Source organism: Centropristis striata, chromosome 4 (assembly GCF_030273125.1).
Source record: "Centropristis striata isolate RG_2023a ecotype Rhode Island chromosome 4, C.striata_1.0, whole genome shotgun sequence".
Classification (NCBI taxonomy): Eukaryota; Metazoa; Chordata; class Actinopteri; order Perciformes; family Serranidae; genus Centropristis; species Centropristis striata.
This window is the reverse complement of record NC_081520.1, coordinates 2,127,299-2,151,491: the sequence shown is the minus strand read 5'-3', so window position 1 is coordinate 2,151,491 and position 24,193 is coordinate 2,127,299. Positions and strand designations below refer to the sequence as shown.

General features: G+C 36.6%; 1 protein-coding gene across 1 annotated transcript in view; it reads right to left on the bottom strand.

Annotated features, from left to right (window-relative positions):
- pik3cb (phosphatidylinositol-4,5-bisphosphate 3-kinase, catalytic subunit beta) overlaps nucleotides 1-24,193 on the bottom strand; it is a 117,320-nt gene that overhangs the window by 3,501 nt on the left and 89,626 nt on the right. Inside the window, exons 11-22 of the mRNA XM_059332038.1 lie at nucleotides 23,763-23,893; nucleotides 22,007-22,057; nucleotides 19,702-19,890; nucleotides 16,848-16,969; nucleotides 15,397-15,540; nucleotides 15,190-15,289; nucleotides 13,539-13,735; nucleotides 12,033-12,142; nucleotides 11,840-11,918; nucleotides 10,164-10,331; nucleotides 8,911-9,034; nucleotides 7,386-7,531 (exon numbers count right to left, since the gene is read on the bottom strand). Coding sequence (XP_059188021.1) covers nucleotides 7,386-7,531; nucleotides 8,911-9,034; nucleotides 10,164-10,331; nucleotides 11,840-11,918; nucleotides 12,033-12,142; nucleotides 13,539-13,735; nucleotides 15,190-15,289; nucleotides 15,397-15,540; nucleotides 16,848-16,969; nucleotides 19,702-19,890; nucleotides 22,007-22,057; nucleotides 23,763-23,893 — 1,561 coding nt within the window. The remainder of the gene's footprint in view (nucleotides 1-7,385; nucleotides 7,532-8,910; nucleotides 9,035-10,163; nucleotides 10,332-11,839; nucleotides 11,919-12,032; nucleotides 12,143-13,538; nucleotides 13,736-15,189; nucleotides 15,290-15,396; nucleotides 15,541-16,847; nucleotides 16,970-19,701; nucleotides 19,891-22,006; nucleotides 22,058-23,762; nucleotides 23,894-24,193) is intronic.

Genomic DNA, 24,193 nt, shown 5'->3' with positions numbered 1-24,193 from the left:
GACCAAAAAGACACAAAATGACCCAAAAAGACACAAAATCTAAAGAAAAAATTACCAAAAAAGGAAACAAAATTACCAAGAAAGACAAAAATTGACCAGAAAATGATCAAAAAAAGACACAAAATTACAAAAAACCCCACAAAATGACCCAAAAAAAGAGATTAAGTGACCAAAAAGACTAAAACACATGAACACTTTAACACAGTGGAGACAGAGCTGACTTCCAAAATGATTTGGCGACCCCCAGAAATCATCTCGCGACCCAAATTGGGGTCCCGACCCCAAGTTTGAGAACAGCTGATCTAACAGACTTTACAAGGTAACAATCCTAACTAAAAAACCATACATCTCACCATGAAGAAGAAAAAACTAAACAAGAATGCCATTCCTGTTATTTTCTGTCAGTAAAGACAGAAGAACAAATAAAGAAAATGATCCATCCAACTGCTGACTCTGTCTACATGTATTTAATGTTCCTAAAGGTTTTTATTTTTATTGTTAATACTTTTTATATTTCTACTTGTTTATATTGTAAATTGTTAATACTATTTTGTACTTTTTAATTTGCTTATATTTCTAGTTTATACTGCGGTCCCACACTTAATTTCCCTTTGTGGGACTAATAAAGGAAATCTTAATCTTAAATAATAATTCTTGGTTTACACAAAGCCAGTGTTTTTATTTTTTTTATTAAATATACACAAACATTGAATAATTTTCTAGTAAATGTTAGGGGGGATTTGATATGTCAATGATGACTAACAACACTGATTTTGATTCAGAATAATAAGACAGCAGCCTTAGTTAACCTTAGTGGAAACCAGGTTTATGGCTCAATCTGGTAGAAAATAGTAAAAACTACAATTTTGAAGGCAGGGCTCTGACTGAAAGCCTGATAGAACAGAAATATGATTTTGTGTTGTAATGGTCATGGGAACAAAAAGCCTCCTGAACCATCTTCCTCCTGCTGGGATTGAACTCTGATTACTGTAGAGAGAAACTGTAAAAACAGGCGTCCTCGCTGAAATTTAAACTTTCCAAAACAAACAGATTCAAAAACAGTTTCTTCCCAAAAGCAATAACCAACTTGAACTCTCATATGCACTGATTTCATACATGGACACATGGACTCTTACTGTGCAATATATTTTTTTGTAATGTACAATACCTGACAACGTGCAATATATTTATGGAGAAGACAGTAAAGCATCATATCTGCTATGGAAAATTAAAGACTGTGCACCTCTCCTCCCTTTCCTGCCTATGTTTACATTGTATATTGTACATTATATTGTATATTATATTGTATATTGTATTGAATATTGTATATTATGTACACTACCGGTCAAAAGTTTTAGAACACCCCAATTTTTCCAGTTTTTTAATTGAAATTCAAGCAGTTCAAGTCAAATGAACAGCTTGAAAGGGTCCAAAGGTAAGTGGTGAACTGCCAGAGGTAAATAAAAAAAGGTAAGCTTAACCAAAACTGGAAAATAATGTACATTTCAGAATTATACAAGTAGGCCTTTTTCAGGGAACAAGAAATGGGTTAACAACTTAACTCTATGGAGTCTTGGGCTATTTTGTCCATTTTTTAATTCTTTTCATGTCTTTGTAAGTCATTTTGTGTCTTTTTTTAGTCATTTTGTGTCTTTTTTTAGTCATTTTGTGTCTTTTGGTGTCTTCTTAGTAATTTTGTGTCTTTTTTTGGTCATTTTGTGTCTTTTTTTTGTCATTTTGTGTCTTTTTTTTGTCATTTTGTGTCTTTTTTTGGTCATTTTGTGTCTTTTGGTGTCTTTTTAGTCATTTTGTGTCTTTTTTTTAGTCATTTTGTGTCTTTTTTAGTCCTTTAGTCCAACATAAAATGTGATTTTGAATCTTTTTTTTACTTTCAAAACACTATCATGCTCAATAAAGAATTTTAAATGTTGCAAATGTGCATCGTTTTCAATTAAATTCTGGGAAAGTTGGTGTGTTCTAAAACTTTTGACCAGTAGTGTATCTATATTTATTTATATATTTACTGTCATACTGCTTTTTGGAGTCATCTTACAATCTCATTGTAGATGCGTATAGTGACAATAAAGGCATTCTATTCTCTATTCTACTCCACCAGGGTGTTTCCGCTCACAGATAATGATTTGTGTACGTGTTTTCCTCACAATAAACCACTTTCTGAGCCCACACATGCCACATCTGCTGACGCAGCAGAGCATCACACTTTTGTTGTTGCAGATAAACATCTTTTGAAATGAAGCCCCTTCAGACTGTGAAGCTGTTGAATACCTCCACAGGTTAAATGTCACATATGAGTGTTTCTGCAACCACGGGCATTTTTAAGTCCCAGCAGTGATATTTTGGATTTATGTTAAAATTTGTCCTATGGTGCTTGATAAATATATACACAGTGTTATTGCACATCTTGACACTGAAAAATAAAAACTAAAAAATGTGATTTAATACAATTTATGAAGCATTTTAAGGGTCCAAACACTACTTTTGTCCATGTCCCACAACTGTGGTCTCAATGTTGAGATACATAAAATGAGCCAATTCAATTAAAATATGACATTTTTTCAAATTAAATAGTTTCATATAAACATTACTCTGCACCATATACATTTTTTTTTTTTTGCTTACTGATAATTTATGATTTTTTTCATCTAAATGTGCCTGTCCCACACTTCTGAGTCCTTACCGCAACACTGAACAAATGAAATAGTAAAAGTTTTTCAAAGCAAAAAAAGTCCAATTGCTATGGAAACAGAAGTTGGCATGTGAGCTTGATGCATAATCAATATATATATTGATTATGCATCAAGTTGCTCACTCAGTCAATGCAATTAAACATTTAATGAGTTGTGCAAGAGACCATGAGCGTTGATATATTGTGGTCACAGTCAGGCCTGTCACCATAACACATTTTTTTGGACGATATATTTTCCCAGAAACTATCACGATAAACGAAAGTATTGTTGTAACAATGTTGTTTTAACCCATTGACGCCTGAAACGCCTGTAAAACCTCTGGGCGATTTTAAAATAAGCCCCTAAAACCTGAAGTTTTTCTGGAAATTCATCAGAAGTGTCAACGCTTCTACTAAATAACAGATTTTTCAGCCTCTGTAGCAGATAGAAATGAAATTCAAAAAGTATCTGAGAGCTTATACAAATACTACAAAACAACATATCCACTTTCCAGGTGTCAATGGGTTAATTATATAACAATATTAAATTATAATAAGTACATCCTTTTCCACAGCAATTCATTTCTAAATCTCGAGAATATTAAAGATTGTAATTGAAGTGTGGAAAAGAAATAATAAAATATTGTAGATAAATAACACATAAATAAATAAACTACAATCAAAACTAATAAAATAGACTTTCAGGCTCTGTTAACGAAACACTGAAAGATAGATAAGATAGATAAGATAGATAATCATTATGCATTATATTATTTTATTATCAAAATAACATGTAAACATCTGGAATAGCTACTTGGGAAAAAAAGTTCCCGCCAATTTGTACCGACTGTCAAACATTTGCAGCATTAATTTAAACACAACACAAAAAAATCACAAAAAGTCAATATATTGAGTGCAGAAAAAAACTGCACAGGCTACAGCAGGGGTCGGCAACCTTTACTAACAAAAGAGCCATTGTCTGCCAAAATAAGAGAAAAACTGTTGAAATGGAGCCACCTTATTTTAAGCTTAAAGATAACACAGCCTACCAACGTTAATACTAGGTCATAATGAGCATTTAATTTTTATGATTTTGTATGATTTTTGTGTGAAATATCTCAGGAGATTTGGAATCGAAAGATAGACTAGCGAGGGAAACTCGAAACTAGACTTGAAGTTGGCAAAATTTTGAATTTAAGGTGCAGACCGGTAGACTTTTATAAGCTATAATTCACATTTTATTTGAATAAAATGTTTTAAAAATCTTTTTACAGCCACACATTTTGACAATTGAAAAATACAAATCGCTTTGGGCCAGCACCAATGAAAAATAACATTTTAAATGTAAAGAATTTATATTATTTTTTTGTCGCAGCCACATGGAGCCACTGCAGACGGCCTGAAGGGCCATGTGTGGCTCCAGAGCCGCAGGTTGCCCACCCCTGGGCTACAGTGATGCAGAAAAACAATAACAGGGGAAATGATTCACAACAGATCTGTACATTTTAACCACACGGGTAAATGACGGGTTTATTATCTAGTTCTGCTACAGAAACACAGGACTCGTCTCCACATGTTTATGTAGGTCACAATAACAGATTTCTGAACCACGAGGGTATTTCCTATCATGTCTCATTACCGATACCTACTTGATAAACAAGGTTTGTTTCAGCAGAGCCAGCCAGGCTGCAGAAAGCTCTGCCTTTCTTGTTAACCCTTTGATGCACAACATGGGTCTAAAGTGACCCGACAGAGTTTTTATGTTCTATATATTTGCAATAAATTATTTTCATCATTCAATATTCCAGGTTTTCCTCAATTAGTTTGTTTTTGATCATCAGACATCCTAATTTTATGTTTTCCTTTATTCATTTTTGAATAAAATCCCTTTTTGTGTCACTACCCTTCTAATGCACAACATGGGTCAAAAATGATCCATATCCATTTTTTAGCTAAGTAGCTTGCTAAGATAAGTACTTAGATAACTTTTTGGCTAAGTAGCTTGCTAAGCTAACTACTTAGCTAACTTCTTGGCTAAGTAGCTTGCTAAGCTAACTACTTGGCTAAATACTTAGCCAAGTAGTTAGCTATGTAATCATACAAAAACTACTTGGAATATTCAAACATAAAATATGTTGATATCAAAAGATGGAGCACAGAAACACACAGCAGCATTAAATAACATGAAGGAAATGAATGCGGGTCATTTTTGACCCATGTTGTGCATCAAAGGGTTAAAAGAGGCCCTGACTGAGCACAGTCTGCTGTCTCATCTTTCTTTATTGTTGCTAGGAAACCACCAAATCACCTACCTCTGCTAACTTTTTTACTTTTATTCTTTGGCATAAAATACAGACAGGTGAAGGGTTCTTGCTCAGGCTCCGACTGAGACTGAGAGGCCGTTCATTGGAAGCAGAGAAAGGAGAGAAATGACAGGAAGTACCACCAGCTGGTGCAGGAGCTGCGCCTGGCTGATGGTGCGTTCAAGGCTTATTTTAGGACGAGACGGGGAACGTTTTCCAACTGAACAATGGGGAAAAATGCATGACACCGGGTGCATTTCTGCTCAGAGTTGAAGTTGTTTCAACTTGATGAATTCAGGGTGCTCAGCAATGCAACAGCACTTTTATTTAAAACAATTACAAAAGCAGGGTCTCTGCAGGTTTCAACAAGATTTATCCTTTATTAATCCCATAAATCACTCTATACCTACAGATTGATGGACCCCCACCTCCTCTCTTTGTTTTTCTTCTTATCTTTATCATTATTATTATTATTTATTTATTTGTTTATTTTTCCTGTCTTTTGGCTTCCCTTGTATTTTGTCTACACCCTGTAGCTAAAACACTTATTTAATTATTACATACAAGAATCCTCAGTTACTTATTTATTTATTATTATTACTTATTTATTTTCACCTTATTTTTTACTTTTTCTTTTTAATTATTATTTTTTGATTTATACATTGTTTGTTAGTCACCCAATCATGTTCCTATTGGGCCATAAATATAAAATAAGAAAACATCCTAGGAGACAGACTGTATGTCTTGTTCTTCATTCTTCATGATGCACAGTATTTCTATTGTATCGATATGTTTATATTTTCAATTGTGATGCGGATGTGACCTCCTAATAAAAATATTGAGAAAAAAAAAATTAATCCCATAATAGTGGGGCGGATTATCTCAATTTTTTAAATGTATGATTTTTTTTCTCTGTCTAAATGTGTTTTGTTTTTATTGTTGCAGGTCATACAATAATTAAAATTATTTTTTCTTTTTAAGGAGCAACAGAAGAATACAAGCCAAAGAGGAGGCCGTAGCCTGTGAATGGGAATATCAAGACCTAATAAAATGTTATACAAAGTTAATGTTCTTTTCTATTAGACTGTAATAAAGCTTTTGTCACTTTAACATGTCTCTAAATTATATTTGTGGTGCTGAAAACATGAAACAGCAGCTGTAGGGTAGGCAAAGCATTCCACGGCAGTAACCACCGGCGGCCATTTTTAAAAATACATAATTTTTGCATCATATAAAGCTAAACTTTATACAGGTAAAGGACCAACCAGTCAAACACCTGAGAGTTCACTAGAGATGAAGGAATGCAGAGAACAGATGTTGCTCAGTGATCTCCTGCTGCCTCCTGCTGGTGAAAGACGGTACTACAACCTGACCAAGAGACTGCTTTTCTTTTCACAGTCCATCATTTCATATTTACCCTTTTTATACCATAACATTAACTGCTCTATTAATACATTTACACAGAAAAGAGCAAGAAAGCAAGTTTTTTTTTCTACGTTGTCCTTTTAAATACAGCCTAACATTATTTGTTTAAAAAATGTTGCCTTATCCCAGCCTTTTATGCTCATTAAGCCTATTTGGTGTATAAATTAAACATTTAAACAATCACAAATCGAGCTCACCTTGTCTCAGTCTCATGGATTTGGGATGATACACACATAAACCACCAAATTTCTAGGCGTCATCGCTGAAATTTTAACTTTCCGACAGTCCTTAAGAAGATCATCTGTTACGAGGTTCCCGGTAGTAAAAGTAACCAAATGAAGCTTAAAAATCACTTTATTCTACATGTCTAATAAACCATTTGGAATAACTAGATCCTGTCAAGAACTTGCATCGTTTCTTTTATTATTTATGCAATTATAACGGTTATTCTAAACTTATTATTTTACTTCCTTTTTAAAAAAAACAACAACTGTAACTCTCTTTTCAAATTGAGTTTTTATTAATATTTTATTGTTTTAGTATTATTTGTTGTTTTCATTGTTTATTTATTACTATATTTGTGTATGGTTTTAATTGTATTTTAATAACTGTCCACATCAGGAACATCTATTATGATTTATGCAATTATAACGGTTATTCTAAACTTATTATTTTATGTCCTTTTTAAAAAAAAACAACAACTGTAACTGTTATTCTGCACAAAATATACTTTTGACTTCCCATTTCTAGCCATGATTGTGCTGATTCCAGTACTCGCTCATGTTTCTAAGCTGGTTCTCTGTTTGCAACAGGCCAGTTTCTATTCAGCTTTCTATTCAGAAACCAGATGTTTTCAGTCAGGGGCATTAAATGACACCGGCTGATTCTTTTATGGTCCAAAGAAAGACATCCAACAGTCCTAGAACAAAGCCGAGGCTGAAGATAAAAGGATAAACTAAAGAGGAACCAACCTGCCAAACTTCTCCGTGTACCCAGTCTTGCCCTGCTGGATGACGTGGATGAAGTCGTGTGTGAGGATAAATGGCACTCGCTCCCTCTTGATGCCAAACTTGGACTTGAAGTTGCCAAGGATGTGCCCGAAGTCTATGTGGAAGAGCTGACAGACAAGAAGGACGACAAAAACATCTTATAAGAGTTCAGTTTAAGAGCTAATATCTAGACATTTTCCATGCTTTTCTTGAAAGAACCAAAATCATTATCCCAGGCATTAAAATGAACAAGAAATTGAAGAAGGGTGGTCTAACAATGTTTTTTCCATGACTATATATATATATATATATATATATATATATATATATATATATATATATATATATATATATATTGCAGTGAAATACACAGCCACAGTGAGTAAAATGTAAAAAGCGAAAAAAAAACGCCATAAAAACAGCTTGTTGGGGTTCAGAGGGTTAAAACAGAGTTTATTATTGGTTAAACTTAAACTCAAAATAAATAAAAACCTTTCTCAATATCTTTCCCTCAAAAGTTATGCCACATCACAATTAAGACAACGACACAATCAGCCAAAATGATCAGGGGTTTAACATAAATATTCGCAGACTGATGTATGTGAGGAGGGACATAAAATAACCAGTAGCCCAATGTGGAAAGAATTCAATTGGAAATTAAAAGTGAGATTTTTTTAGAACTCCCTCCATAACCTCCAAATTTGATAACAATAAAACAAATATACGCTGGAGGGATTGTCACCTGATCGGAGACCAAACACGCATATTTTGGGACTGTCCAAAGTTAAAAAATTATTGGGAAGGGATTCAGAAAGAATTATTTTCTATATTAAACATCGATTTACCTCTGACCCCACAATTTTATATCATAGGAGCACTCCCTAAGGGAAGATGGGAAAAAAGAAAGCTGTATCTATTACATGTCCTATTGTTAATAGCTAAGAAGATGATAACTGTCTTATGGTTAAAACCACTCCCTCCTACTATACCCAGTGGCAGGAGAGAGTGAAGAAGGTATATGTGATGGAGAAGATAACGGCTCACCTTCATCTTAAGATGGACATTTTCACAACAAGATGGTGCCCTGTGAGCAGATACTTAAATCTACCAATGTGAAACGCTGTCAAACTATGCTACCTCAGAACTGTCCAAATGTATGTGTGATGTAGAAGTACGTCAGAAACAGACCATTGAGCCTAAGTTGTTTGCCAAACTGTTATTTGTTTGACTGTTCAGTCCATACATTTCATGAATAACTTTGTATAGTTGTTTATATGTATGTAACAGAAAGAAAAATTGTATGCAATCTAAAAGATGTGTAAATGCATATGAACACCAATAAATACTTGGTTAAAAAAAAATAAAAATTTGCAGACTGGTTCCCCTCACTATGTTTATAATGGGCTTCAAACCCTTCTTGAAAAGAAGAGACATCAGTGATGGACGCAGGTCTAGTACAAGAACCAAATGGAGACAAGATGATTGAAACACAAGCTGTGCGTCCCACCTGTCCGGTGCTGCGGACCATGATGTTGTCACTGTGGCGGTCCCCGATGCCCAGGACGTAGGTGGCTACACAGTAGCCTGCACACGACAGAGTGAACTCCTCGATGGCCCGCTCCAGAGCATCACTGTCAACACAACAACACATTTATTCACATTTATTTCCCAGATTGTCTTTCTAATTGAGCCATCTGTTTAAATTAGCTTTTAATTAGGTTTTTAATTTCCATTTTATATAAATTGTATATCCTTTTGATTGTAGTAGATTTGCATCAAACATGTTGCAAATGTTTGATGTTTGAACATGTTTGTTCATTTTTATGTTTTTTTTTATCTGTAATACAATAGTACTTCATGTTAAAAGAAAAGTTGGGTGAACTCAAAATTTCAAGGCAACAAACTTCGATAAAATTTTAAGTTGGACGATTAAACTAAATATTTTAAGTTTTGTTTTTGAGTTAGTTCAACTCTGAATTCAGATTTTTGTCAACTCAACTGTAAGTTGTAGGCTTCTAACTTATAATTTTACATAACTTTTTTTAAATAACTTTTAATCCTTACTTCTGCTAACATCTGCAATGTGCTGAATTGGCACGATTGTAACGCCGCTATGAAATGTCAGCTAATGTTGCGACCACAATTTTGAGTTAGCATTGATACGCTAATGGCTACTCTTGTAGCCGTAACAAGCAGCGCCGCTAGCATCAGTTAGCCGCTAGCATCAGTTAGCTGCTAGCGTCAGTTAGTCACTAGCATCAGTTAGCCGCTAGCATCAGTTAGCCGCCATCATCGGTTAGCCGCTAGCATCAGTTAGCCGCTAGCTTTCGCTAATGAATTTCACCACATTTCCTGCATTTCCCAACAAAGAAATAAGAGTTATCAGAACTATTGTCCCTTGTTGTGAACCCCAACTTAAAGATATAAGTAACAACAACTCACCAACTTGTTTTTGAGCAGACAACTGGCTTCCTTTGTTGTGCTAACTTACATTATTGCCCTAAATGTCAATAATTTATATTTCCAAGTTTTACCAACTTAAATTTTAGGCCAAAAAATGCAAGTTGGCTTTTTTGCAGCGTATTGGACTCAAACTGAACCCACGGCTCTGACTCTTGCTATGTTTCTTGACTTCATCCTTGCTTGTGTTGTATTAACTCTCATTTGTACGTCACTTTGGATAAAAGCGTCTGCTTTAATAACATTGTAGGATTGTGGCTTGACTCTGTGTCAGCTGTCACTCATCCAGTCATTGCTCACCCCGTGTTCCTCTCTTTGAGCCAGTTGAGTAGCGCGTCCTTGTTGAAGGCGGCGGCCGCGGCCACGTTGCTGCTGGTCAGCTGGATGTTAGCGATGGTGTCCGCTGAGGAGACCACCTCGATCAGCCCCGCCCGGTCACCCGTCGCTAGGCAACCATACGGTACGATTCTGCAGGAAAAGAGAGGAATTAGAGATTTTTCAAGTTTCGAGTTTTCAAATTTATTTTTTGACAGTTTTTTCTCTCCCTCTACACTCTGGCGATGATGTCACACACTGTGACACGAACATTCCGTGCAATACACACCCATTATAATCTCAGAATTTCTCCAAAAATGATCATGGTCATTGAACAGGGATTGATAAAAAACTATATGACCTATCGAAACGTGGATTAATACACCGATACACAAGACTTGTGTCTACTGTTTAAAGTTTAAATGGAGTCTCTAGGTGAAATTATGCCGGAGAAGTAGACGTTTAAAAATCTCCAATTATTGTTCTTTTTCGCTCATTTTTTGTCGGCCGTCCCATTCATTTCAATGCAAAATTCATATTCTGTAGAGAAAAGTAATAGCACACCGATCCCGATCAAACCGCACGTTTTGATATATAATTTGTCCTGCAACTCTTCAAGTTGTAGGACTAGTAGCGGGACGAAATTGCGTCCGGAAGAGGAAGAAGAAGAAATCCACAGTATAACAGTAGTGCAGCACTGGTCCCTACAGATATTGCTGTATGGGACCAGTGCTGGGGAGATTGCCCCGAGGCCCTAAAAATCAATGCAGTGATTGACAATCACTATCACTAATTTATATGTTCAATACTCTATGGTCCATATCCAACTGCTGACTCTGTCTACATTGTATATAATGTTCATACGTTTTTGTTTTATTTTATTTTTAATTCTTAATACTTTTTTATATTTCTACTTGCCTTACTGTTAATTGTTAATACTTTATATTTTATTTGTTTTATTTGCTAATACCGGTTTACTATTTATTGTTGTTTTTTGCTATCCACTTTGCTGATGGAATTCTTGAAATTTCCCTTTTGTGGGACTAATAAAGGACTTTTTTTTAAAAATCTTAATCTTAATATACACATGGCAATGACACAAAACAAATTTGTTCTTAAGAACGGTTTGTGAATGAGGCCCATTGTGCACGCAACAAGTAAGGATATGTGCCGTATGATACATGAAAGAACAAACTCACATCAACCGCATCACATAGGTTTTTATTACACTGTCCCTCCCTTCATTCATTCATGCCCCATCACTGTGTCCGACCTTTGACCCCTGTCCCTGTAATCTGAAGCACTGTCCTCCAGCTCAACTGTCAAAACAAGCCCCTCCACTGCTCGGCTCCAGATGTGTCACAGGATGACCAGGGGAGAAAAAGGGTTTGTAGGAGTGCCAAAGTTTGGATTTCATTAGGATGTAATGCAGATATTGTGTGTGTGTGTGTGTGGACATCTAGGGTGTAAAAGGGTCGTAGGTCAAACTAGCATGGGATCATTTAGTGTCTGCTGCACCCCACCAGAGCTTCCCCTTCCCTACAGAGCACAGGAACAAATAAGCTGGACAAAATCTGACACACACACACACACACACACACACACACAGACACACACACACACACACACACACACACACACACACATACACACACACTCACCTGAGGTCCAGATTGGCCTCCTTCCATAGCAGATCCATTAACCTCAAAATCTGGAGGGTCAACATGTCTTGCCTCAAGTCTAGGAAAAGGAAAAAACATGATCTTAATTTCAAAATAAAACCTTGTGCTTTTCAAAGTAAAAGTAGAGTTTACTTTGAAGAAGGATGGAAGTGATTTATTTGGTTCCTCCTACCGTCTCCGTTCTTGAAGATGATCCCCAGCGTGTCTCCCAGCAGCAGCTTGTTGTTGTAAACAATCCAGAGCGGCTTCATCTTAGAGTCCATGTACCGACAGCGCTCCACACTGAGGAAAGAGAGGAGAGGAGAGAGTGAGAGAGAGAGAGAGATATAGAGAGAGAGTGTGTGTGTGTGTGTGAGAGAGATATCGAGAGAGAGTGTGAGAGAGAGAGTGTGTGTGTGTGTGTGTGTGTGTGTGTGTGTGTGTGTTCTTGTATTTCCTACATAGTGAGGACTAGAAAACGTTTTTAACCAACAGAGTGAGGGCATTTTTGCAAAGTGAGGACATTTCGGCCGGTCCTCGCTTCTTTAAAGGCTTTTTAGAGATTTCAGACTTTGTTTTAAGGGTTCAGGTTACAATTAGGTTCATGTTTAAAAAAAATATTAATTAACTAACTGAAACTGTATTGTGTGGTTACAAAACTAACTGAAATCATAGTGAAAATGTCTTTTTTTGTCTGTCAACTTTTTTCATACATAATGAAGATGGATAAGACAAAGGAAATAAAGGCAAAATTTACTGTGACCTCTTTTAATCTCCCACCCAACAAATACCCCATTACAAAAAACTAAAACTAACATTAAAACTAATAAAAACTAAAACTAATGAAAAATTCAAAACTATTATAACCTTGCTAGGGAATTCACTATTCCAATGAGGGCCCTCACAAAGATAGAAGTACAAGAATGTGTGTGTGTGTGTGTGTGTGTGTGTGTGTGTGTGTGCGCGTGCGTGTGAAAGAGAAAGTGTGTGTGTGTGTGTTTGTGTGTGACAAAGAGAGTGTGTATGTGTGTGTGTGAGAGAGAGAAAATGTGTGTGTGTGAAAGAGAGAGGGTGTTTGTGTGTGCGTGTGTGTGTTCTTGTACTTCCTACATAGTGAGGACCAGAACACGTTTTTAACCAACAGAGTGGGGACATTTTTGCAAAGTGAGGACATTTTGGCCGGTCCTCTCAAAAATGAGAGTTTAAAAAATTAACTGAAACTGTATTGTGTGGTTACAAAACTAACTAAAATTATAGTGAAAATGTCCTTCGTTTTCGTCTTTGTCAACTTTTTTCATACATAATCAAGATGGATCAGACAAAGGAAATGAAGGCAAAATTTACTGTGACCTCTTTTAATCTCCCACCCAACAAATACCCCATTACAAGAAACTACAACTAATAAAAACTAAACTAAAACTAAAGCATTTAAAAAACATAAATACTAAACTAAAACTGGCAAACTCACTCTAAAAACTCATTAAAACTAATTGAATTTGAAAACAAAAAATCACAATGAAAATAAAACTAAAACTAATGAAAAATCCAAAACTATTACAACTTTTCAAGGGAATTCACTGTAACAATGAGGGTCCTCACAAAGATAGAAGTACAAGAGTGTGTGTGTGTGTGTGTGTGTGAATGACTGTAATAATCTAAGAGGAGAAAGTCTCAGCAGCAGTAAGGTGAAGCGTCTCACTTGATGCCTGACAGCAGCACGTTGGGGTTGAGAGGAGAATGGAGGTCTGACAGCGTCTCTGAGTATCCGCTCTGCCTCAGACACGTCATCATGGCCTCCTTGGTCAGCATCGCCTCCTTGGTCTTGCTCCGAGCGTTCTTGATGGTTCCCAGCTTGATGAGCTCGTTCACCGACTTCAGCTTACTGAGGGCTTCCACCTGGTGCAGCCGGGACGAGGAGCAGAGTCGAGGACCATGAAACAACATTTCATTATTAGTTTGACAAAAAAAAGAGAGCGAGGAATGACTCATCTCCTTTAACCCAATGATGCCGGGAAAGCATTACCGCATTTCTACCATTGAAACCGGGAGCGCTGTTGCGTCACTCTACCATTAAGGCCGGGACAGCGGATATGTCATTTTGTAGTATTTGTATTTTTTTCCACCTATTTTCGGTCTCTTGGCCAATGAAATGCATCAGAATTATGATCAGAGTCTCAATGCATCATGGGACTTTTCCAGAACTTATAAATCATGGAGGAAGACGACTATAGCGGAGGAGCTCAGCAGGAAGTGACGGAAGAGATCTGATGAAAACAGCGCTGATCATTTAATTGCTGATCTGGACTTTGAACCCTCGGAACCAATCGACCGGAATTTATGGATGAGGAATATGTTTTTAGAAGACATATTTTCACCGAAAAACAGACAGATTTGTGGCCAGATAATAATAATATTATTAATAATATATTAATATTGATAATTGATTGTGATGATATAATAAATCATGACTGTTTATGTCTTATATTACTTTATGCGTCGTTGAGTACCCTGAAAAGTGCAATATATAAAATGTATTATTATTTATTATTGTTATTTATTATTATGATAATTTTTTTTTTTTTTTATTACAGTAGGCTAATGAGAACTATGTCTATTTCTTCCAGTGGTCATATCATGTTAGCATCTTGCTAATGGGCATGTATTAGTATTATAAATAGAATTTTTTATTCAGTCAAATGTAACATTTGCTGAGTTTGTTGATTTTTTAAAAAACTTTATTGAAGGTTTGGACAAATAAACTCAACTTCTCATGAAAGCCACGGGTATAAGCTCTCAAATACTTTTTGAATTTCATTTCTATCTGCTACAGAGGCTGAAAAATCTTCTGTTGAATTTCCAGAAAAACTCCAGGTTTTAGGGGGTTCTTTCAAAATCGCCCAGAGGTTTTACAGGCATGTTTTTCCAGGCGCTTTAGGCCTTAATGGGTTAATGCTTAAAATCGCAATAATGACTTCAGTATTGGGATAAAGTCCTATCATGGGGCCGATATGCTGATTCACACCTCTATTTCACATGTACTCCTACATGTCACTCTATAGCACACCTGGGCATTGGGTGGCCCCGGGGCCACATCCGGCCCGTTGGCTGTCCCGGTCCGGCCCGCGTGAAGTTACCCCGAAAACAAGAAATCAATACAACTGCAGTGCTTTTACTTTGAAGGCAATTTACGTATGGACATGCATGAATATGCACAGAAATGCGTTCAACAAAAACACTGAGTTGCCTTGTGAAATACACTAATTTCTTTTTGCATAAAGCTATCCACTTTTAAATGTCTAGTTAAAAAATAAAAACTGTGATTATGATGTGTGTGTGTGTGTGTGTCCCACCTGTTTCTTTAGGACCTCAATATGAGGGATGCTGCCTCTACAGTAGGCTTCCAGCATGAGAGCAAACTGGACTGAGACAGCTGGCATGTGGATCTCTGACCTGTAGGGGGCAGCAGAGCGTCCTCAGTCACAGGAGAAACCTCTTTTTCACAACTAAACTTTCTCTTTCCCTTTCTCTCCAGTGTACACAAACATGTCTGTACAAACCGTAGATGCCAGAAGAGGAAGTGTCCTATCTTGCGGTTGCCCTGGGCGCGCTCCAGCAGGAAATGGGTGAGGGCGCAGTCGTAGTAGGGCTCGTAACGCAACACCTGCACCAACTGTAGCAAGTACTGAGACAGCTCCTCGTCACTGGAGACGGAGAGAGGAGGGGAACTGAGAGGCTGCATTTCTTTCATTTAAACACTGTTATGGATATTTAATGATTATTTTTATGATTAGAAAAGAGACAACACACTTTCAACTAAAGGAATTACCACACATAAAGGTACAGAAATGAAAATACACAAGTAAATGTACTTAGTTACATTTGCAGTAATATTTTTTATTATTTTCTAGTACTTCCATTTTGCACTGTAGAGTCAAGAGTACATATTCTATATCTGGCACTTTAAACTACAATTTAGATATGTGGTTTATTTGTATTTCGTTGTACGATTTTTATTTACAGGTGCATCTCAATAAATTTGAATATCATAAAAAAGTTTATTTATGTCAGTAATTAAACTCAAAAAGTGGAAATAACACATTATATAGATCCATTACACACAGAATGAAACATTTAATGTCTTAATATCTTTAATTTCTTATAATTATAATGATTATGGCTTACATTTAATGGAGAACTAAAATTCAGTGTCTCAAAAAATGTGAATATTACAAAAGACCAATTTTAAAAAGTATGTTTAATATGGAAATGTTGGCCTCTGATAAATACACTGGTCAAAAGTTTTAGAACACACCAACTTTTCCAGAATTTTATTGAAAATGATGCAGTTTAATGTCTCAGTGTACTCTGAAATTAATGCATATAACAAATAAACAACTGAAGTTAAAAAAAAGAAATCATAGAATCAGTTTAGAAAGGAAAATGTATTCTAAACTGTTGACTCATTGAAGTAGCACCTTAACAGATAGAACAGCTGAACACACTCAATGGAAACCAAATATTCTTCAGAAAGTTCTTCCCAACTCTGTTGCAGAAGTTCCCTTAAATGTGGAGCAACTTGTGGGTTGTAAGTGATCAAGAAAAGTTGGGACACCTGTAGGAATTGGTAGCAACTTAGCAACTTTCAAGGCTTGATCAACCTCCGTTGCTGCAGAACTGCTTTAAGTTGTTAACCCATTTCTTGTTCCCTTTAAAAGGCCTTTTTGTATAATTCTGAAATGTACATTCTTTTTCAGTTTTGGTTAACCTTACCTTTTTTATTTACCTTTGTAAATATGGACTTGAACTGCTTGAATTTCAATAAAAAATAGAAAAATTGTGGTGTTCTAAAACTTTTGACAAGTAGTGTATATATATTTTTTTTTTTCAGTATACTGTCAAGAATATTGTTATTGCAAAAAATACCCTGAAATATTGTGATATAAATTTAGGGCCATAGCGGCCCTTCACCCCTACAGTGTATTATATAAATATGGATCCATGTGGTTACCTCATTTCCCGCAGACAGCCCACAGCGTACTCTCTGACGTACTGGTCGGGGTAGTTGAAGTCCAGGAGCTCCAGGGCGTCTCTGGGACTCAGCTGGGGCCAGATCTGGAGCAGAGCCTGGAGCTGAGACACACACACACACACACAAAGGAATAGTCAATATTATATCGATTCATGGCCACGAGCATCGATCTGCTGGTCTAATGAATCTATAGGCACCAGTCAGGATATCGTGTCGGGAAGTTGTCGAAATAACGATGAAAAGTTCTGCTTTTCTTATGTTTCATTCAAAAACAGAGTAGTGAAGCTTGTTGTTTTTGAAAGTTTGATAAAATGCTGCAGTTGTTGTCGTCCAACATGTTTGATATTAGTTCAGTTCAGTTTGACTGAATACTTTGTTGGTCAGTCTGTGGGTTTGACTCTCATTGTGGAGAAATAAAAAGACTGAAGTGAGATGAATAGACTGAGAATTTTCTCTTATTTGACAAAACAATTCTTGATTGAATTTAATTTTGTGGACCAAAAATGTAGTTAAACAGTTAAATCACAATATATTGTATCGCAAAACTCACCATATCGCGAAATGCTTAAAATGGCAATAATATCGTATCGTGACTCAAGCATCGGGATATAGGGATTGATTTTTTGAGGGATTGATTTTTACGGCTATTCCTGAGTCGCCACCCTGATTGTCTACTAGTTGTGAGTTTTTCTTGTGTGATTTTGTAGCATGCTGGGAATGTTTTTTATTTATCTTTGCTTAAGTGAACATATTATTAGACTTTTATTTAGCAGTGGGTGACCTATTTGTGTTTTTGTTTTGTTCTGTGTATTTGTTGTTCGCTTCCATTTTTATTTATTTAATTATTTATTTATTTTATTTATTTTTGGTAATTCTTCTTATTATTAGTTATTCCTTATCTGATTTCATTTTATTTTATGTATTATTTTTATTATTAATATTATTTTTTTACTTGTTACACTTGACACTGTTTTGACTCTTGTAATGTCATCTCTTGATTTTGTTATGTCACTGAAAAATCAATAAACAAATGTTAAAAAAAAAAAAAAAAAAAGTATGGGGATAAAATTGCATCGTGGGGCCGATACGCTGATTCAAACCTCTAGCGCTCAGACATTTAATCACAGTGTGTAGCTCACTGAATAAAAACGTGATAAAAGTTTGATTAGCCTTTGGATCAAGAATTGAACATTCTTACAGTAATGTTGATTTTGATCCTGTATCAAATTGACGTTGATCAGGTGTGAAATGGACAGTTGATGTCTTTTAGGTCTCTTATGGTGAATCACTGAACCAGCTGCTCTCTGCTAAACTGGAACAGTTTGTTTCCTGCGTGCTGTGATTGAGCGTCTCTGCTTCTCAAACACACAACTGGCTGCAGGCAACACAAATAACCACACAATGTCTCCGTGGAGCAGCTGCTTTATCACTCAATTTCTGTCAGAACTCTTAACACTCAGAACTCTCAACACCCACACAGGATAAATTAATTAAAAGGTGCAATAAAACGGACATGAGCCTCGTTTTGGTCAACGAAAACTTTTGTAACCTATGATTCAAGGATTCAAAGACTGTATTTTACAGTTTATTCAACAAAAAAACTGTATATTTTTGGCTCTCTCTTCCATACACCAGCGAGATTGTGGCGTTCAGGGGGTTAAAAAGAGATAGTTCTCAAACATTTGTCCCATGACCATCAGATAAATAACAATTCCCCCAAGTACTATCCAAAGTGTAGAGTTGTCAACAAAAAAACTTTTTATTATGCTTGTAACACTGTTTAACTCATTGACGCCGGGAAAGCATTACCGCATTTCTACCATTAAAACCAGGAGCGCTGTTGCGTCACTCTACCATTAAGGCCGGGACAAAGGATATGTCATTTTGTAGTATTTGTATTTTTTTCCACCTATTTTCGGTCTCTTGGCCAATGAAATGCATCAGAATCATGATCAGAATACATGTGGGAGTGTCGCAATGCATCATGGGACTTTTCCAGAACTTTAAATCATGGAGGAAGACGACTATAGCGGAGGAGCTCAGCAGGAAGTGACGGAAGAGATGAAAACAGCACCGATGATTTTATTGCTGATCTGGACTTTGAACCCTCGGAACCAATCGACCGGCATTTATGGATGAGGAATATGTTTTTAGACGACATATTTTCACCGAAGAACAGACAGATTTGTGGCCATATGGAGATAATAATAATATTATTAATAATATATTAATATTATTAATAATAATAATTGATTGTGATGATGATATAAGAAATCATGACTGTTTATGTCTTATATTACTTTATGCATCGTTGAGTACCCTGAAAAGTGCAATATATAAAATGTATTATTATTATTTATTATTATTATTATGATAATTATTATTTTTTTTATTACAGTAGGCTAATGAGAAATATGTCTTGTTCTTCCAGTGGTCATATCATGTTAGCATCTTGCTAATGGGCATGTATTAGTATTATGCATAGGATTTTTTATTCAGACAAATGTAACATTTGCTGAGTTTGTTGATTTTTTAAAAAACTTTATTGAAGGTTTGGACGAATAACTCAACTGCTCATGAAAGCCACGGGTATAAGCTCTCAAATACTTTTTGAATTTCATTTCTATCTGCTACAGAGGCTGAAAAATCTATTATTTAGTAGGTGTTGAATTTCCAGAAAAACTTCAGGTTTTAGGGGGTCATTTGAAAATCGCCCAGAGGTTTTACAGGCATTTTAGGCCTTAATGGGTTAAAACCATGCAACTACTTTTAATTTCATTTATCTCTGGTGTCACCAAATTGTACATGTAAAGAACAGACTTTGTTTCCTAACCTGGGCCATGTCCTCGTGTTTGCTCCACTTGACGGAGAGTAGCAGCTTGGGCAGCGACTGAGGGAAGTTCTCTCTGCAGTCGTAGCGTAGTGTCCAGATCAGATCCTTCTCGTTCTCACACAGCTGAGAGAGCGGGTCTCGCTCCATGATCTCCTTCAGCTCGATGTGGAACTTCTTACCCCCACGACCCTGAGAGGAAACAACATGAGAGTTAGAGAAAGAGAGGATGAAGAAGGTGTGGAGCAGTGGTGGTTCTAACCAGGGGCCTCCAGGGGCCACTGCCCCTGTGAAGAAGCCTTTGGCTCCTGCTGTGGCCCCTGTGTCAAATTAATAATAAAATGATCAATTTATAACAATGAACAATGGAACAATTCTAACCTTTTTTTGTTCAAACAATATCTCATTGTACACAAAAGAAACCCAGAATGTTACATTGTATAATAGTTTAACTCCATTGAGTCTTATTGGGATATTTTGTCCATTTTTTAATCCTTTTCATGTCTTTATGTGTCTTTGTAAGTCATTTTGTGTCTTTTTTGGTCATTTGTGTCTTTTTGGTAATTTTGTGTCTTTTTCTGGTAATTTTGTGTCTTTTTTTGGTAATTTTATGTCTTTTTTTGTCATTTTTATGTCTTCTGTGGGTTTTTTTTGTGGTTATTCTGTCTTCTCAATTTGTGCCTTTTTTTTGATAATTTTGTGTCTTTTTTTTGTCATTTTTATGTCTTCTGTGGTTTTTTTTGTGGTTATTCTGTCTTCTCATTTTGTGTCTTTTTTTTGGTAATTTTGTGTCTTTTTTGGTCATTTTTATGTCTTCTGTGGTTTTTTTTTGTGGTTATTCTGTCTTCTCATTTTGTGTCTTTTTTGGTCATTTGTGTCTTTTTTGGTAATTTTGTGTCTTTTTTTAGTAATTTTGTGTCTTTTTTTGTCATTTTTATGTCTTCTGTGGGGTTTTTTGTGGTTATTCTGTCTTTTCATTTTGTGTCTTTTTTGGTCATTTGTGTCATTTTTGTGTCTTTTTTGGTAATTTTGTGTCTTTTTTTGTCATTTTTATGTCTTCTGTGGGTTTTTTTTTTGGTTATTCTGTCTTCTCATTTTGTGTCTTTTTTTGGTAATTTTGTGTCTTTTTTTGTCATTTTTATGTCTTCTGTGGGGTTTTTTTGTGGTTATTCTGTCTTCTCATTTTGTGTCTTTTTTTGGTAATTTTGTGTCTTTTTTTTGTCATTTTTATGTCTTCTGTGGGTTTTTTTTTTGGGGTTATTCTGTCTTCTCATTTTGTGTCTTTTTTGGTCATTTTGTGTCTTTTTCAACACATTCAAAGATTTTGAATACTTAAATATCATCTTTGCCATTTCTTCATGTGCTAATATGCCCCTTGGTCTAGAACCGCCACTGATGTGGAGCAGAGAGAGAAAGAATGGAGGATGATGGTGAGCAGTAACTGCAAAGAACCACAAGATGGCAGGAGTGTATCAAGCATCCAGCCGTTTTTACTTCAACTGCCTTGAATGCATCTCATCACAATCCACAACGTGTATGCTGATTATTATTATTAGACCATTATTTTTCTTCAGTTTCTTGTTCATTTTAATGCCTGCTACAACTAAAGGTACATTTGTTTGGACAAATATAATGATAACAACAAAAATGGCTGATAAGTTTAATTTAAGAGCTGATATCTAGACTTTTTCTACGGTTTTCTTGATAATAACCAAAATCATTATCAAGAAAACCAACCAAAATGTCTAGATATCAGCTCTTCTGGTCTAATATTTATTTTTCCATGACTTTAAATAAAAAGGGCAGTTTCAACTTGCTTTACAGAGGAATAATATTCATTTGTGCATGAGTTTACAGATCCACAGCTCCTTTGATATACAGTAAAAATAAACAAGTTGTAGTGAATGTTTAAGCCATGGCTGCACACACACACACACACACACACACACACACACACACACACACACACACACACACACACCTTACATTAAAGGGGTGCGTTCAGGCATGCCCTCTACATAACAGAGCATTACGTAACCAGCGGTAACACACCCAGCAGTGGGTTTTCAGTTCAGTTGAGGGGCGGTGCGACAGGAAAACATACAAGTAATCTGATTAGAGTCTCTAGTTTTCAAGAGGATTGAAATATTTTTGCAGCTACACCCTGCCAAAGTGATAACAATGGGTTTCCAGGGAAACTGCGAGAGTGCGACAGTGTGATATTATGCTATACTGGAGTGTGTGTCAAGAGCGTGTGAGTGTGTGTGTGAGGGGGGGCGGGGGAATCTCCTGCTGTGCTTGAACTCACCATGGGTGCGCAGTCACTTGCTCTGGCGATCTCTGCAGCTTTTTCCAGTATCTGCAACAACAAAAAAGTAGGAGAGAAGTGAACACACAGACTGATAGAGTGCATTAGCAACGCCGAGCACGTCCTGATGCTCTCATGCTAACAGCTACCACTTCATCATAATCACTAGGTACCATTATGAAGAGCACTAAGGCACTGCATGACAAATTCGACTGCAGTCAAGTCTTTTAAAAAAGGCCACGGGGGTCTCACCGAGTCCTCTCAGTTCAGACACAGGCTGATTATGGTTCAATCAGGGGGATTTCTGCAGTCATGCTTGAGTGCATGACTGCAGAAATTTGTCATTCATGTATTACAAATTTAAGGCTCCGTTTACACGAGGACGGTCTGAACAGAAGACGCAAAAGTGGCGTCTCGTCTTCACTTTTTATTCCTCGTTTAGACGAGCGTTTTCAGGAGGAAATCTGCTGCATACGGTGACGCAAAAGTGTGTGAAATGTGATTGTATGCAGCCAGGCGGCATCACTTAAAGCCATAAGAGCATCTTTGGGCATGCAGAAGTTTTCACGCCACACATTTTCATCAGCTACTCCTTCCACAAAGTTCTCCTCCATCACTAGATCTCCCAGGTCTCGTTCACAGCCGTCTGGCTCCTCCCACCAATCGCTGCATCCAGAATGTGATGGAGGTAATTCCAGATCCTTCTCTGTTCACTAATACTATCTGTACATATCCTGGACATTTGGTGGAAAGACTCCTGTAAGTTTATTAGAGCTGCCAGAGCAGCTTGAAGGTCCCACCATGGAAATAATCCCACGTTTCTTTATTTCCTGTCCTGGAGCATGTATGTGACGTAAACACATACGTGACGTGAGCAGATCAGATCAGAGTTTTGTGTCTTGTCAGTGTAGACCAGCTATTCTCAACCTTGGGGTCGGGACCCCAATTGGGGTCGCGAGATGATTTCTGGGGGTCGCCAAATCATTTTGGAAGTCAGCTCTGTCTCCACTGTGTTAAAGTGTTCATGTGTTTTAGTCTTTTTGGTCATTTTGTGTCTTTTTTTAGTCATTTTGTGTCTTTTTTTTGGTTATTTTGTTTCTTTTTTGGGTCATTTTGTGTCTTTTTTTTGTCATTTTGTGGTCCATTTGTGACTTTTTTTGTCATTTTGTTTCTTTTTTGGTCATTTTGTGTCTTTTTTTAGTCATTTTGTGCCTTTTTTTGGTTATTTTGTTTCTTTTTTGGTCATTTTGTGTCTTTTTTTGGTCATTTTGTGTCTTTTTTTGGTCATTTTGTGTCTTTTTTTGGTCATTTTGTGTCTTTTTTGGTCATTTTGTGTCTTTTTTGGTCATATTGTGTCTTTTTTGATCATTTTGTGGTCAATTTGTGTCCTTTTTGGTCATTTTGTTTCCTTTTTTTGGTCATTTTGTTCTGAACTGTGCATGTGAGATTGTGTTCAGTGAGCGGGGGGTCGCGGACAACATGGATGTTAAATTGGGGGTTGCGACTCAAAAAGGTTGAGAACTACTGGTGTAGACGACACGCTACGGAGGAGAGGATTCAACTTTTACACTTTGGAGGGTGGTTTCAGATTTTTGCGTCTTTAAGCCCCCAAAATGCCGTCACCGTCTAAACGAAAGGCACTTCCCATAAAATATTTTGTCGTTTTTACCCGCGAGCGTCCTGGTGTAAACGGGGCCTTAGAGTCAGAATGCTGCAGAAAAAAAGCTGAGAGAAGGAGAAGTGGCAGCTGTCTGACCTTGTCGAAGGGAGGGAAGATGATGGAGTGTGACAAGTACTCGGGGAAGTGGATGTGCAGCGCTGTAGCGTTCTCCGTGTACGGGTTGGTCTGGATGGTTCCTATCGGGTTCAGCATCTCTTCAAGTTCATCTGAGGGAAACACAGAAAGATACACATGAGATTACATGATCACAGCATGGTGGCAATCACTGGAGATGCTAGTTTCAACTCAATCTTGGAACCCTTCAACTGCCAGCCTGACAATGATTTAGTCTAGTGATGAAGAAACCTGCCAACTCCATTATCTAGAACGTTAATGATCAATTCATTGATTAATCGCTACATGCATACATGGGCAAAATAAGATATTTATACTGTCCGCTTTTAAAAGGAATCTTAAAACCCATTTTTATTCACTGGCTTTTAACTCAACATGAGCCTTTGCGCTGT